Source organism: Nannobrachium achirus (assembly GCF_963921795.1).
Source record: "Nannobrachium achirus genome assembly, chromosome: 9".
Lineage (NCBI taxonomy): Eukaryota > Metazoa > Chordata > Actinopteri > Myctophiformes > Myctophidae > Nannobrachium > Nannobrachium achirus.
The window spans coordinates 47,030,161-47,044,556 of NC_137818.1; the positions used below are offsets into that span (position 1 = coordinate 47,030,161).

The window sequence follows — 14,396 nt, forward strand, 5'->3', positions numbered from 1 at the left end:
CAAGAGATGCTGTCTGCAGCCAGAGGACGCACACTCGCTCGCGCAAAATAACTAATCGTTAGTCTAGAACTCTGGGCCGACATCAGACCCAAAGATCTAGCATTGATCAGGCTCTAAACTGAACACTCTTGGGTTTTGCAGTGCTGGCATAGAGATAGAGACAGAGTGTGTAAGCATTGACCGGCCTGGTGTGTTCCACTCAAGGGGAAGCAGCTTGAGTAATATCCAGCGTTTTGATATTAGGAAAGGATGTCATTGCTGTGGGGTAGAAACCTTATACGTCCAAAACTGCTACTTTTCAAGAAACTGAAAAAAGTCGCCTGTGTTCCTATGGATCCATATTTCATAATCCATTTATTATTCAGTCACAAGCTCTTGTTATTAATACTTTTTATAGGTTAAGTATTTATGAAACACACAGACGGACTCACCCTCTTTCACTTTCAAAAGAACCACAGCCCGCCGTGATGCAACATGCTGTGAGCTTTACACAGCAATGTCGGCACGACGAAGTTGGACATTAATTTACACACACAAAAAAATAAACATTATACAGTTCAAATATGGAGATTTATTTTGCCTGACAGCAACAATATGCCCACTCTGAAAATAAATAAATCCACACAAGAGTTTTCAGTTCATGCAGAAACTATTTTTTATCATACAAATTCAACTCTGCATGGCAATCAGAGTGTGCCAGGCGTGGATGTTTTGTGGGCGTGCGTGCATGTGTGCATACATACGTACGTACGTGTGTGTGTGTGTGTGTGTGTGTGTGTGTGTGTGTGTGTGTGTGTGTGTGTGTGTGTGTGTGTGTGTGTGTGTGTGTGTGTGTGTGTGTGTGTGTGTGTGTGTGTGTGTGTGTGTGTGTGTGTGTGTGTGTGTGTGTGTGTGTGTGTGTGTGGTAGCTAGTGACAGCCACAGCTGGGAGAGGAAGAAGCTGAGGTCATCATTAGCCACACAGCAAGCCTAGCGGAGAAACAGGAACAAAGCCTGCCTTGTGTGTGTGTGCGTGCGTGTGTGTGTGAGTGAGACAGACAGACAGACAGACAGACAGACAGAGACTGCCCTAGTCACCTCTGGCATGCTGTCTTGGCTGCCTATGAACAAATACCTTGCTATATCGGATTTTGCCAGTGCCAGTTGTGTGCAAACTGCGTGGGTGTGACAGGTGCCATGGCTTGGGTGAAGTGTGTGTGTGTGTGTGTGCGTGTGTGTGTGTGTGTGTGTGTGTGTGTGTGTGTGTGTGTGCAGGCGTAGTCTGGCACCCTGGTAACCCCAGAGCACCTTCCCCTGTCCATAACAAACAAACACACACACAGACCATACGGTCGGTCACACAGTCAACACCACTCCTATATTTAAACACGAACACACACACACACACACACACACACACACACACACACACACACACACACACACACACACACACACACAAAACTACAATGCTCGTAGTCACACACTCACAGCACCTGCTCGGTTGATTTATTTGTGTTTGTACAGGAATCACTCTAGCGATTCTCTCTCTCACACACACACACACACACACACACACACACACACACACACACACACACACACACACACACACACACACGCACACACACGCACACACACGCACACAGATAATGGTCTGTCTGACACTGCTGGGTGCATTTTCAGTTCACTGACATTTTAGCCTGACAACCATTGCGCGCTGCCAAGTGGGCACCGTGCGGCTCACAGTGTCCCACTAACAGGCAGGTTGGTGGGCCCCAGGAGAAGGGCCTCGCTCCCTCTGAATAGAATTCAACTTGACCTTGTCTCTCTCGGCTACCCTGCTGCACATTTCTTTTTTCTCCCCCCACACTGCTGTCTAAAGAAGTGTCTCTTTTCATTTCGTTTTTCTCGCAGGCATCCGATCCCATTCCGGCCAAGAAGTTGAAACACGAAGACTTCCCATCGCATCTCCCGTCAGCCGAGAAAGACAAGCAACACGATTGGCTACGGTCCCTCTCCGCCTCAGCCAATAAGGTAATTTTCTTCGTTGTTTGGGGGTCGGGGCAGATAAGGAGGTGTATGATGCACTTGGACATGCATGGAGTTTAAAGGGACTACACCATGAATTTTCATTTTTCCAATTTTTATGTATTTTCTTGGTGTCCCACCAGCAACTTCTATCCTCACAAAGTCCTATTTCTGACCATTGTGTCTTTCTCAGTTTATGGGCAGATCTATGTTGGCATGTCTCAGAACGGTCCTGATTGTGAAATGTCAGATTTGTGATGTCACAAGGCCTGAGAAAGAGGCAGGAGGAGCTGGGAGAGGGTTGGGGAGGGGTGGGCAGGCCTGAGAAGGAGGCAGGAGGAGCTGGGAGAGGGTTGGGGAGGGGTGGGCAGGCCTGCTGAGCAGGAGGTGGGGAGGAGTGTGGGGCCAAAACTGGCTCAATAGCGCAGTCCTCCCACTCAGGACAAGGTGGTACTGCAGCTGAAAATGCTCTGAAAGCCAGGCAGAAATGACAGGGGCTCTGTATTCAGGAGTGGTAATTTAGCCTCAAACCTTTTCAAAAACGTTTTTGGGACACAAACAGTGTTATATAAATTATTTTTAAATGCATGGTGTAGGACCTTTAAGGCTCTGTCCTGTTAGCAAGGAAGCAAGGTGGCGTTTCTAGAAACTATGACTAATAAGACTATATAGCGTCACTGTCGGGCGGAAAACCTTGTATCTCCAAGTTTCAAATTTGTATGTTCTTTCGCAAAGTAAAGCCCTGCTTCATCACACAAGGCCGTCGCACAAAAGTAGTGAAAACAGCTGATCTACAAGCACACGCGCTTGTAGATCGGCTGTTTTCACTAGTTTAGTCCATTTTTTAGATGATAAATACAAAACAAACGGTTTTGGACATACAAGGTTTCCACCCTTTTGGAGAGAACCGAATAAGGAACATTTTAACTAGGTACCAAGGTGATGGGACGTATGCTTCCAAACGAGACGCAACCTAGGTGTCATGTGATATCATACACAACTTTTGGGATGAGGGCAGAGCTTAAATTTAGATTTGGCAAACCATGCTAACTATGGTAACCCTAGACATCCCGAGCCCTATGTATTCGCTTACTGAGATGGAGCGAAGTTTGAGACAGCTATGTAACGCAATATGACCACAATATAATGATTGATGTGCCATACCGAGATCGATATTCCCTAAAAAATATCCCACGTGGGTATTATTACTCTCTTATTTCATAGATGTATGATAAAGACACTACTATTATGTAGCGCAGTAGACTCATTATTATTGTCTCCGCCAGGCCGAGACTATGATTAGGGTCAGTAGGGCTGTCACAATTATTACATAATCGTCTAATCACGATTATTTTTCATAATCGTTTCCATGTTGAAAAATGTTAAGATATATTAGCTGATCTACAAGCCGATGCCACGCGTTGTCTGCTCTGGATGCCAGAGCAGAACCTCTGCCCACATTTTTCACATATAGCGCCACCAGGAGGCCTGTTTTTGCAAAACACTAGTGAAAACAGCCGATCTACAAGCACACAACGCCTCGCAGTGTGTTGTAGATCGGCTGTTTTCACTACTTTGTGCGACGGCCTTGTACGATGAAGCAGGGCTTTGCTTTGCGAAAGAACGTACAAATTTAAAACTTGGAGATACGAGGTTTCCACCCGACAACGATTATATGTTTTGATATTACTCAATACACAGATTTTGTCCAAACCAATGCTCCGAGGAGCACCTTTTCTAGTTCAGTATTCACTCTTGTTAGCCGATCTCTCTTTGGCAATTAACCTAATGGCTTGATGAGGCACCCGTCTTTTTAATTAGCTTTTGAACTGTAATGCAAAGAATTAAAGTATTGATGTCCATCTTGTTCTCAGGGACACAGACAGAGGCCCTCAGCGTTCAGACCCTGGTCTCCTAACCTCTCGGCTGGCGACAAGGACTCCTGCAGCCGCCCCTTGGCCCTACTCAGAGACAGGTGAGCCTGCTGCGCTGTGCATGACATTTAAGAAACAAAATGGCAGATGGTCTCTGTAAACGACAGTCTCCCCGAAACCGTGACTCATCCGTTAGAATAGGAATGAGTTTGGTTTTGGGTGAGAAGGCGGACATTTTGAGAAGTGGGCTCCATTGCAGGCGATGAGCTCTAAGCATGTCTGCTCGGTCGTCTGGCAGGTGCGGAGGTGGGGGTTGGGGGCGGGGGCGTTAAAGTTTGACTGTACCATTGCCTCCCACACTCCACCACCACTTGTACACACTCATACCGCAAGCACCCACTTGCTAGGGCTCTGCCACGTCAGCTGAGCTCACACCACGCCACACACACTCACACTTGATGTTGCCCATGTTCTCACAGAATAGGAGCGAGTGGCTGACAAGAGTGCTATGCTGTCAGTGCTCTGCCCTGTTCCGGAGAACAGAAAAACAAAGTATTCTGGCTAGAAAATGCTCCCGTTATCATTTCAAAATGAATAATAATAATTACAATAATTATTTTGTTTTACATATCACCTCCAGCGGTGATATTACAAGCGTGGCGTAATGAATTAAATCAGGGGTCTTCAATGTTTTCAGGCCAAGGACCCCTTAGTTGAGAGAGAGAGATGAAGCAGGGACCCCCACAACCTGTTCATAGATTCATTGTTTGACAGCACAATCATCAGTGTATTTTGGATTCGTGTCAATTTGTGTTTTCAGATATTTAACCACTTGAACTGTCAATACTTAATAAAGTTGACCTTTCACTCTGTACTTAGTCTGCTCTTTTTCCCCCTCTACACCAAAGCTCTTGCGAGGCGTTGTGAGCTTGTAGATCGGCTATTTTTGGCAAAAGTTCTCAGAATAAGGACACTAGGGTTCAAGTGGCTAATATAAAAAGGAGAAAAAAGTTTCTATGATTTGGAGGACCCCCTGTAGTAACTCTGACCGGACCCCCTGTTGAAGACCCCTGAATTAAAACGTTTTAACGTTCCTTGTTCCCTCTCCTTCCCCCTCTTAAGCTTCTACAACTACAAGAGCATAGAGAGCGCCGTGGCCCCGAATGTGGCCCTCACGCCGCTCCCGCTGGGCAAGGTGGGGCCCCTGTCCCCGTGTGTGCCCAGCACCTCCCACCCGAGCGGGGGCGAACCCCCTGGCGAGGGGGCGAGCGCCAGCTCCCGACCACGCAAGAGGAGGGCCACGGAGGAGATCCCACACCCCACGCCCCCCGAACCCCCCTGCTGCCCCCCGCCACCTCCCGCCGTCGTCAGCAAGCCCCCGCCCGAGGACAAGGACTCAGAGGTGGAGATAGAGGTGGAGAGCCGAGAGGAATGTAAGTCTACAGCCGCTGGATGTGGGTGGAATAGTGTTAAAGGGATAGTTCACCCCCAAAATGTATTTTTCTTCTTCTATCAATTACTCACCCCATGGAGACTTGAATTCATGGATATCTTTTTTTTTTTTTTTTTGCATTCCTAAGCCAATCATTTGAGGAACAAAGCAGGCTCTTTGGGGCCTTTTCCACCAAAAGAACCTTGGTTCAAGAACCAGTGCCGTTCAACTTTCTTGGAACCTTGGTTCGTTCTTGCGAACCGGCTTGCGTTTCCACCAGATTGAACCAGACTGAACCAGAGGAACCAAGGATTTTGTGTGGTTCCCGTTCCGAAGAACTTTTACGCTTCGGAAACTCGGTTTCAACTCGGTTCTCGGGGGCAAAAGCTCACCTCTGGTTCATCCCATAGGCGCGAGAAAGAACACAAACCAGTTCTTTGCGAAAAGTGCCCTTAGTGTCTCCATAGGGAACAAAGCAGGCTCTTTGTGTCTCCATACGGAACCACAACTGGTCATTAAACTATTGGCTTAGGAATGCGATAAAAACAAAAACAAACTATCCATGAATTCAAGTTTCGGGTGTGTAATCTATAGAAAATACGAAAGAGAAAGTTAAGAGAAAGTAAATGAGTAACTATTGAGGAACTAATCACAGCTCTCTCTCCCACAGTCACTTCCTCGTTGTCGTCGCTCTCCTCGCCATCCTTCACCTCCTCCTGCTCAGCCAAGGACCTGAGCTCTCCCTGCACCCAGGGGCCCATCAAGGACCTGAGCTCGCCCTGCGCCCAGGGGCCCATCAAGGACCTGAGCTCGCCCTGCGCCCAGGGGCCCATCAAGGACCTGAGCTCGCCCTGCGCCCAGGGGCCCATCAAGGACCTGAGCTCGCCCTGCGCCCAGGGGCCCGTGAACACGCTCACGTCGGCCGAGTGCGCCATCGCGGCGGCGGCGCCCACCAGCGCCGCCCCCTCCTCCGTCGCCCCCCTGACGCCTACGGAGTCCTCCGGCTTGGAGTCGGAGCTGGAGACGCTCCGGCAGGCCCTGGACAGCGGGCTGGACTCCAAGGAGTCCAAAGAGAAGTTCCTGCACGAGATCGTCAAGATGAGAGTGAAGCAAGAGGAGAAGCTGGGCTCGGCTCTGCAGGCCAAACGCTGCCTCCAGCAGGTACAGTGTTAGAACAGTGTTTATCAAACCTTTATATTTTCAAGGTTTCCCCTTAACTCTGACGGTATACAAATGGAACCAAATGGACCCGTTAGGGTCCATTTGGTTCCATTTGTATGCTGTTAGAGTTACAGACTTGTATGGGTTAGAATAGTTGACTACAACTAACAAACGAACAAGAACTAACTAACATTTAAAAATGAATAACTAACATTTTAGAAACTTGCTACTACAAAACGAAATAAATAAAAAACTAAAATCATAGACAAATCTTAAAAAAATTGCAATCTACAAGCTCACGACGCATCGCGGCACGTGAGCTATTTTTGCCACCACACACTCACACCTCCATGCCGTTGAATGACAATGATACACACACGATAACACGCACGCCTATTGAATCACAATAATACACACACATCCCTGTTGGCCGATGATAACACAACACATGCCAACTGGATGACGATAATACGCATACAGTACCTGTTGTCAGAGGAGGAAATGGCATGAACGGTGCACATACCAGCCAGGACATAGTACACTCCTTCCTGTGTTGGCTGTGACAACAGCACATAGCTGAAAAGCAGGCATGTGCACACGTAGACATCAAAGGGGGCTTGAGCCCCTGCCCTTTTACCCGTCTGTAAAAAAGTGCCCTCTCCAGACCATGAATGCAGTTTTTACTATGGTGCAAGAAATGCAAATGCCCTCTTTCCATGCCATGCCTGAAGGCAGCATTCAAGAGAATTGCCTTGTCCAAACTCTCCTGAACTTGAATGCTGCATCTTATGTTGAAAACATTGCCCTTGCTGTGCAGAAAGCCGTGCCATTACACCACATCTCCAGTATTTACTTGATTATTCTTAGTTCAGTGTGGTATCAAGTACCGAAAATAGCCGGAGGTCTGCTATTTTCGATATTTTCACCAAAGGGCCCTTTTAGAAATGTCAGCCCCTGCCTCTCTAGCATTCTCTGCACGTCCCTGCTGAAAAGTGATATTGTTTAGGGTTGCCGCTCATGAATTCATCCATTTCTACGAGCTGGGCTTCGGGGGAGTTTGAGGACACGCGGTCTCATTGGGCTGAGAGAGCGCTGGCAAACCGCCCTACTCCTAGATCCTTATCGCTCCTAAACTCAGCCATCTCTACGGCGTCATAATGCCTAAATTCAACCAACCTCGTGCAATGCACTGTGGGTGTAATCAGGGGTGTCGCACCAAATTCTGGGCCCTGGGCACAAGGATTCACTACGTTATTTAATGCTTTAACTATTGAAAAATAGCAGATATACAAGCTCACAGCGCGGCACCGAGTCTGCTAATCTGCTATTTTTGAACAATCGTGAAAAGTCTTTCAAGGTTTAAAAAAAAAAAAAACCTATGTTTCCATGTCAGTGGTGCTCAAACTTTTTCATGTGAAGGACCCCCAAAAAGATGTGTATTTGGCCACAGATCCCCATCTCAAAATATTTTGTTCCAGGGACCCCCCAGAAGCAAAATTTGAGTTACAAATGTTCGCTTAAAAAGTACATATATTCAAAGATTTGCGCACATTTTCATGACTTTTCAAAAATAGAAGATCTACAAGCTCGCAGCGCGGCCCGTGAGCTTGTATATCTGCTGTTTTTCAATAGCTAAAGTATAAAATAATTTCTGGCCCCTCCACCATGGGCCCTAGTAACTCAGTCCCACTCCCCCCCCCCCCCCCCTTGTGGCGCCTCTGGCTGTAATATAGCTGGCTCAGGAGCCACCGCCATTAGGTTATTACGGTTTGTGAACACCCTTCCCCCCCCACCCTCCTCCCACGGAACATAGGTCCATATTCTAACTCGTGCCAATGAATAGGCACTGACAGATGCCCTATATTTACACAGCATACGGTTGCATTTCAGTGAATACACAGCGATGCATATCACTATTGACTGAGGGAATCACATTTCAGCTCCGCTCCCTGTCTATCTGTCACATTTTATTTTATTTCTTTATTTTTCACGGAGATGGACACGCTCACACAAATAGGTAGGAAACCGTGGGAAATAAGTCGGCTTAAAGCAACGATACACAGAAGTGGATTAGTGCTGATTATGGCTACTAAAACTGAACATGACTTGGCAAGGGATAGAAAGTAAGAGCGGATGTTCGAAGAGAAATGCCCCACTTCCACTTTTATTTTGGTCCTGGATAAGACCCAAGAAAATGCAGACAAGTGAGTCTGTGTCCTGCAGAACAAACGCTGTGCAGGAGGACATTCTAGTTCAACATTCCATTTTTGGATTCAGTTTCCGTTTAGAAGAGTCATTTAGAAGTAAGAAACACACTCCTCCCAAAAAGAAATGTGTTTTAAAAACTTTCTCGATTTAACACCTAGGTGACTGAATGTACGACGAAACAGGTTTAAATCCACACATCAAGTCTGTGACATGCTGAAGGGTTAGTGAATGCAGGCATTATGTGTAATCAGCATGGAGTGACGGGGCTTGTTCTCGTCACTCCACTTCTAGGAAGCTACAAAGTTTGATGACAGACATGCTTGTCCCGACTGCTAGGTTCCCATGAGAAGGCTGTGGGCGTGCTTCCACACAAATACACACACACGCACATGCACACACACACACACACACACACACACACATATACACACACGCGTGTGCGCGCGCTTCACTGAAGAAAAGAAAACAGTTTGTGTTTCTTAGAAAAAAGACTGCAGTTGGCCATTTGGTCTCCTAACCCAAACCCAGATACATGGTTGCAGTAGCCTACTGGAACTGTATGTGACCATGGTTATTTTGAGCAAACCTTTTATGCTCTTCTCTACATAAGTTTGTCCGTCAAGCTAAAACCATACTTGCAGAGAGGACGCTCTAGGCCTAGGGTGTCTTGAAATGTCTTCCCCTGAAGTGCAACATTTCTGCACCGGCCTAACTTTCATTAACACAAAGCTAACGTTGCTTTGCGTGGCACCAATGCTAACTGCTCCCCTGTCCCTTCACCCCCCACACAGGAGTTGGAGTTCCTGCGGGTAGCCAAGAAGGAGAAGCTCCGGGAGGCCACGGAGGCCAAGCGCAACCTGCGGAAGGAGATCGAGCGGCTGCGCGCCGAGAGCGAGAAGAAGATGAAGGAGGCTAACGAGTCGCGGGTGCGCCTGAAGCGGGAGCTGGAGCAGGCCAGGCAGCTGAGGGTCTGCGACAAGGGCTGTGAGGCGGGCCGCCTGCGCGCCAAGTACTCGGCACAGGTAACATACAACATTATGTACTGCACATCTACTGCAGATCTACAAGCTTACAACGTGTCGCATCACGACACGCTTTGAGCTTGTAGATCTGCTGTTTTCAAACAGCCTAGGTATATAATAGGGCTAAAGTGGTAAATCTCTGCAAAGTAACTAGTAACTAAAGTGTTCAAATAATCGTAGAGGGGTAAAATTACAATATTTGGAATCCGAGATGTAGTGGAGTAGAAGTTAAAGTATTGGAAATTGGAAATACCTCATATAAGTACAAGTACAATAAGTACAAATACCTAAAGATTTTACATAAGTACAGTACTTAAGTAAATGTATTAGCTACTTTACACCACTGGTGCTGCATAAACAAACACAGTAAACCCCTAAATCTGTATGTAAGTTGTATGTCCTGTTGGATATAAGAATGGACAGACATGCAAGTATACTGTATAGGCTACTGTAGAAGGAGTGTGCGTGCACAAGAACAAAAACATGACTATGACATGAAAGCTGACAGACAGACAGACAGATGAACACACGCATGCACACAGACATTTGAACAGCCTCGTTAAAAGTCTAGCCGTGGCGGTGTTGTTACGTAAATGCCTTCTAACAATTGCAACATTTCTATGCTTCTGCCTCAGTCCTTTCTTCTCGTCACTCCAAGGCTAAGTATTCTGAAGGTCAGGAGTGAGGAGAAGAGAAGAGCAGAGAGAGAAAAAAAAACACATTTCCTTTTCCCCAGTCGAAAATAAATGGGTGTAGTCTAAAGTGCACAGACACACGATAAGTGCTGGCCCAAAGAGGAAACAGGAAGAGACGTCGACTTCCCCCCCAGGCATCATGGGAAATGCAGATTAGACAAAACAAAAGAGAGAGAGAGAGAGAGAGAGAGAGAGAGAGAGAGAGAGAGAGAGTACACGCTAAAGCTCTGACTCCATGCCTGCCTAAAGCAAATACTGCACTCTGGGAAGCCTGTCATTAAGAGAAGACATTTTAGCCTTAGTGAATTGTTGAGTGTCGTCTGTGGTCTTCATGGGATGAGACACGGTCTGAGACCATAATGTCCCTTCAGCCTCGGTCTGCTGCTCTTTGTGTCTGGTGGCCGAGCAGAGGCGTTAGAGGTTTGGGTGGGAGGGGTGAGCGGTGGCTGCCGGATGTGGTTGCAATGACTGATGTGTTACTGTCTGTTGCACCACGTCTGTAAGCATCTCTCTGTGTGTGTGTGTGTGTTTGTGTGCTCTGTCTGTTTGAACCCTTTAAGACCCGAGTCTACAAAATGTCTTCTAGGTTTTTGAAAAACCGATGTTTCTGTGATCAGTGGCTCTCAAACCATTTCATGTCAAGGACCCCCAAAATCATATGTATTTGGCCGCGGACCCCCCATAAAAAAATGATTTGTTCCAGGGACCCTGAGAAAGAAAGATTTGAGTCATAAATGTTTGCTTAAAAAAAATAAAATAAAATAAAAAAAAAAAAATATATATATATATATATATATATATATATATATACAGTATATTCAAAGATTTGCACACATTTTCTTAACTTTTCAAAAATAGCAGATCTACAAGCTCATAGTGCGGCACTTTGCTGTTTTTTAAAGTATAAAATAGCGGTTGAAGTGGTTCAAATCTAAATTGACAGATGCCTTTTGGGTTAATGCTACTTTCAAGAACAATAACTCCGAACATCATCCAGCGAGTCTCAGCGTAACCCAAGTATAGTCAAAGGAAGGAAGATCCCCCACCCACCCAACCACCCCCAAAAAGCAACGACAAAAACAGACCCTCACTGCGATCGCCCCCAGGGGCGTCACAACTAAGGGGTAGGAAAGTGGGACAGAGTTACCAGGGCCCAAGGTGGAGGGCCCTGGTACAGATATACAAGCTCACAGCGCGGCTCAGCGCTGCGCTGCGAGCTTGTAGATCTGCTATTTTTGGAAAAGTCGTGAAAATGTGTGCACATTTGTAACTCAAGTTTTGCTTCCGGGGGGGGGGGGGGGGGGGGGTCCCTGGAACTAAATATTTTGAGATGGGGGTCCGTGGCCAAATTCATATCATTTTTTTGGGGGGGGGGTCCTTGACATGAAAAAGTTTGAGCATCACTGACATAGAAACATTAAGTTTCTTGCACACATTTTCACAATTTTTCAAAAATAGCAGATCTACAAGCTCGCAGCGCGGCACTCGGTGCCGCGCTGTGAGCTTGTATATCTGCTATTTTTCAATAGTTATAACATTCACGGGGGGCCCCCGCAGTGAATCCTTGTACCCAGGGCCCAGAATTTGGTGTGACGCCCCTGATCGCCCCTCTTTTGGCCAAGCACATTTCAATTGACTGTTCTGTTCATGTGTTTTCCAGATCGAGGACCTCCAGATGAAGCTGCAGCACGCCGAAGTGGACCGCGAGCAGCTCCGGGCGGACCTGCTACAGGAGCGGGAGGCCCGGGAACACCTGGAGAGAGTGGTCAAAGAGCTGCAGCAGCAGCTATGGCCCAAATCCGGCAGCGACAAGGACCCATCGCCCATGGACATGCCGGCCAACGGCAACTAAACTTCCGCACATGTGCACGCCGCGCACCACCATCACCTATCACCCGGACACACAGCCCTCATGACCCCCTTTACCCACTCCCCCCCTCTTGCCAACCGACCCTGTAAACTCATAAACGCGCGAGTTGGCCCCCCCAACCCTTGTCAACGCTGGCCCTTGAAAACTAAAATAACGCGACTCCCCTGCGATACGGGGAAAGCGGATGGCCCTCCTCGGCCTGCATGGGGGCCGTGAAAAAAAACAACGTCTGGTGCGTTGCGTGCGTCCTTGAGGAAAGACTGGCGACAGCCTGGCGACAGCCTCAGGCAATGAGACGCCTGTGGACTGACCAAGGAAGTACATGTTACTAAGACAAGCACTGAATCGCACCCCCTCCTTTCCCCACGAACTGAAAAACTGGATTGTGACAGTTTGAGAAAAAGAGAAAAAAAAGAAAAAAGAAAATGGAAAAAAGATGTATAGCACAAAGTATGGTTGTGCCTGTATTAGACTTTTCCTGTGATGAATTGATGAAAGATTATTGTATGATATTAAAATATTACAATGCGCATAAGAGAGACGTTGAATTGTGGGGCGACTGTCTAAAACGGACAGCCCAGAGCGAGGTCATTGTATGGCCCCGGCTCGCGTTTACCCACAAAGCCCAGTTAAAGACTCCGCCCCCCTTTTCCCCCACCATGAAGAAGATGGAGAATTTCAAGATGTTATAAGCTATTTAAGAGACTGCATAGCGATATGTTAAAATAAAAAAAAGAAAGAAGAAAAAAAAGTTTTCTTTGTTCCTCTATGCTATTGGAGCTTGACAATGAAAAGACAAAACAACAAAAAAAGAATATTAACAAATACAACAAGCGAGATGAACTGTCCACAGTGCCACCGTGGTTTGTCGGTCTTAAGGAAAGCCTTCGCAATCCACTGAGGGAAAAGTATCGAGTTTCGTCCATTTTTTCCCCCCCCCCTCCTCAACCATTCTTGATTTGCAAAATCATGGTGTTTGTGGCGGAAGCAGCGAGAGGGTATTGGACTTGATCTTTCCCCTCCCTGGAGGAAGCCCTGTATTAATATCTGGTGAGAACATGTGTTTGACGCACCTTTTTCTTTTTTCTTTTTCTTTTTTTTTCTTTTTTAAGTGAGCACTTGCGTTGGATGATAACAGCAATGTCCTCTCCTCAATGTCCCCTCACGCGACGTCACGTAGAAAACACACCTCATCGTGTGTGTGGTAAAAAACCCAGAAGTCTTATCTTGTGAAGATAAAATGTGGGATGGGTCTAAGCCCAGAAGCCAGACCTCAGTGTGACGTTGTTTTCTTCACGTTACGTTTGCCTAACAAAAGCCAGCATGTGTTTTATTCGCCCCTACATTTAGTTCCAAAAGAGATCCTGAATACTACGATTTTAGGGCTGGACATGGCACCTTTTGCAAGAACCACAAAATGTTCATTTGAATTAAATTATGGTATGTAAATATAAATATATGTTGTTTTTTTTTGTTTTTTTTACTTTACAATAATGAATCGCACTTTGTCATAACAAAATACTGTTATACTGCATTGTACTCCCACTATTGTCTTCAATATTACTTTGAAAAACGAAAAAAGAAAAAACGTAAAAACAAAAACATATTCATGACCGCTACAATAGAAAAACCAGTAAGCATTTTGTGGATTATATGCATCTCTTTTAAAATACTGTTGTCATGTTTTATCAAGGCAAAGTATTGTAAATAAAACGACAGAAAAAAGTGGTCTAACCTGCTTGCTTGCCAATGCAGTCTGGGATTGTTGAAGACCATATCATTTCTTTTTGGCAGTTATTGTTTTCCCCCCTTTTTGCTTGTAATATAAATTGACACGACCGAGAGCGATACTGTATGTATTTGAATGCGAAACTGCTTGAGTTCCCCCGACCTCCCTTCAACTTTGGACAACATAATAATTTCAACGTAACTCGTTGAAATGACAATATCTGAAACCCAGTGCTAATAGTGGAATGCATCGTTTACCAGTTAAGACCGGTTTGCTCGCGTATTTTACCAGGAATAAAAAACAAGACCTGTTTAGGAAAGCTCCAATTCCACAGTGGGTACAATGCAATCAGAATGTACATTGTGTTAATGCTATTTTCCTTTGGCTGTTGATGT

The 14,396-nt window shown here is 46.2% G+C and overlaps 1 protein-coding gene across 1 annotated transcript in view; it reads left to right on the forward strand.

Moving 5' to 3' along the window:
* Positions 1–12,272, forward strand: part of skia (v-ski avian sarcoma viral oncogene homolog a) — a 94,707-nt gene extending 82,435 nt beyond the window's left edge. Inside the window, exons 2-7 of the mRNA XM_080734273.1 lie at positions 1,897–2,016; positions 3,885–3,985; positions 5,007–5,317; positions 5,987–6,477; positions 9,477–9,707; positions 12,063–12,272. Of these exons, the coding sequence (XP_080590399.1) occupies positions 1,897–2,016; positions 3,885–3,985; positions 5,007–5,317; positions 5,987–6,477; positions 9,477–9,707; positions 12,063–12,254 (1,446 nt within the window). The 3' untranslated portion in view covers positions 12,255–12,272. The remainder of the gene's footprint in view (positions 1–1,896; positions 2,017–3,884; positions 3,986–5,006; positions 5,318–5,986; positions 6,478–9,476; positions 9,708–12,062) is intronic.
* The last annotated feature ends 2,124 nt before the right edge of the window (positions 12,273–14,396 follow it).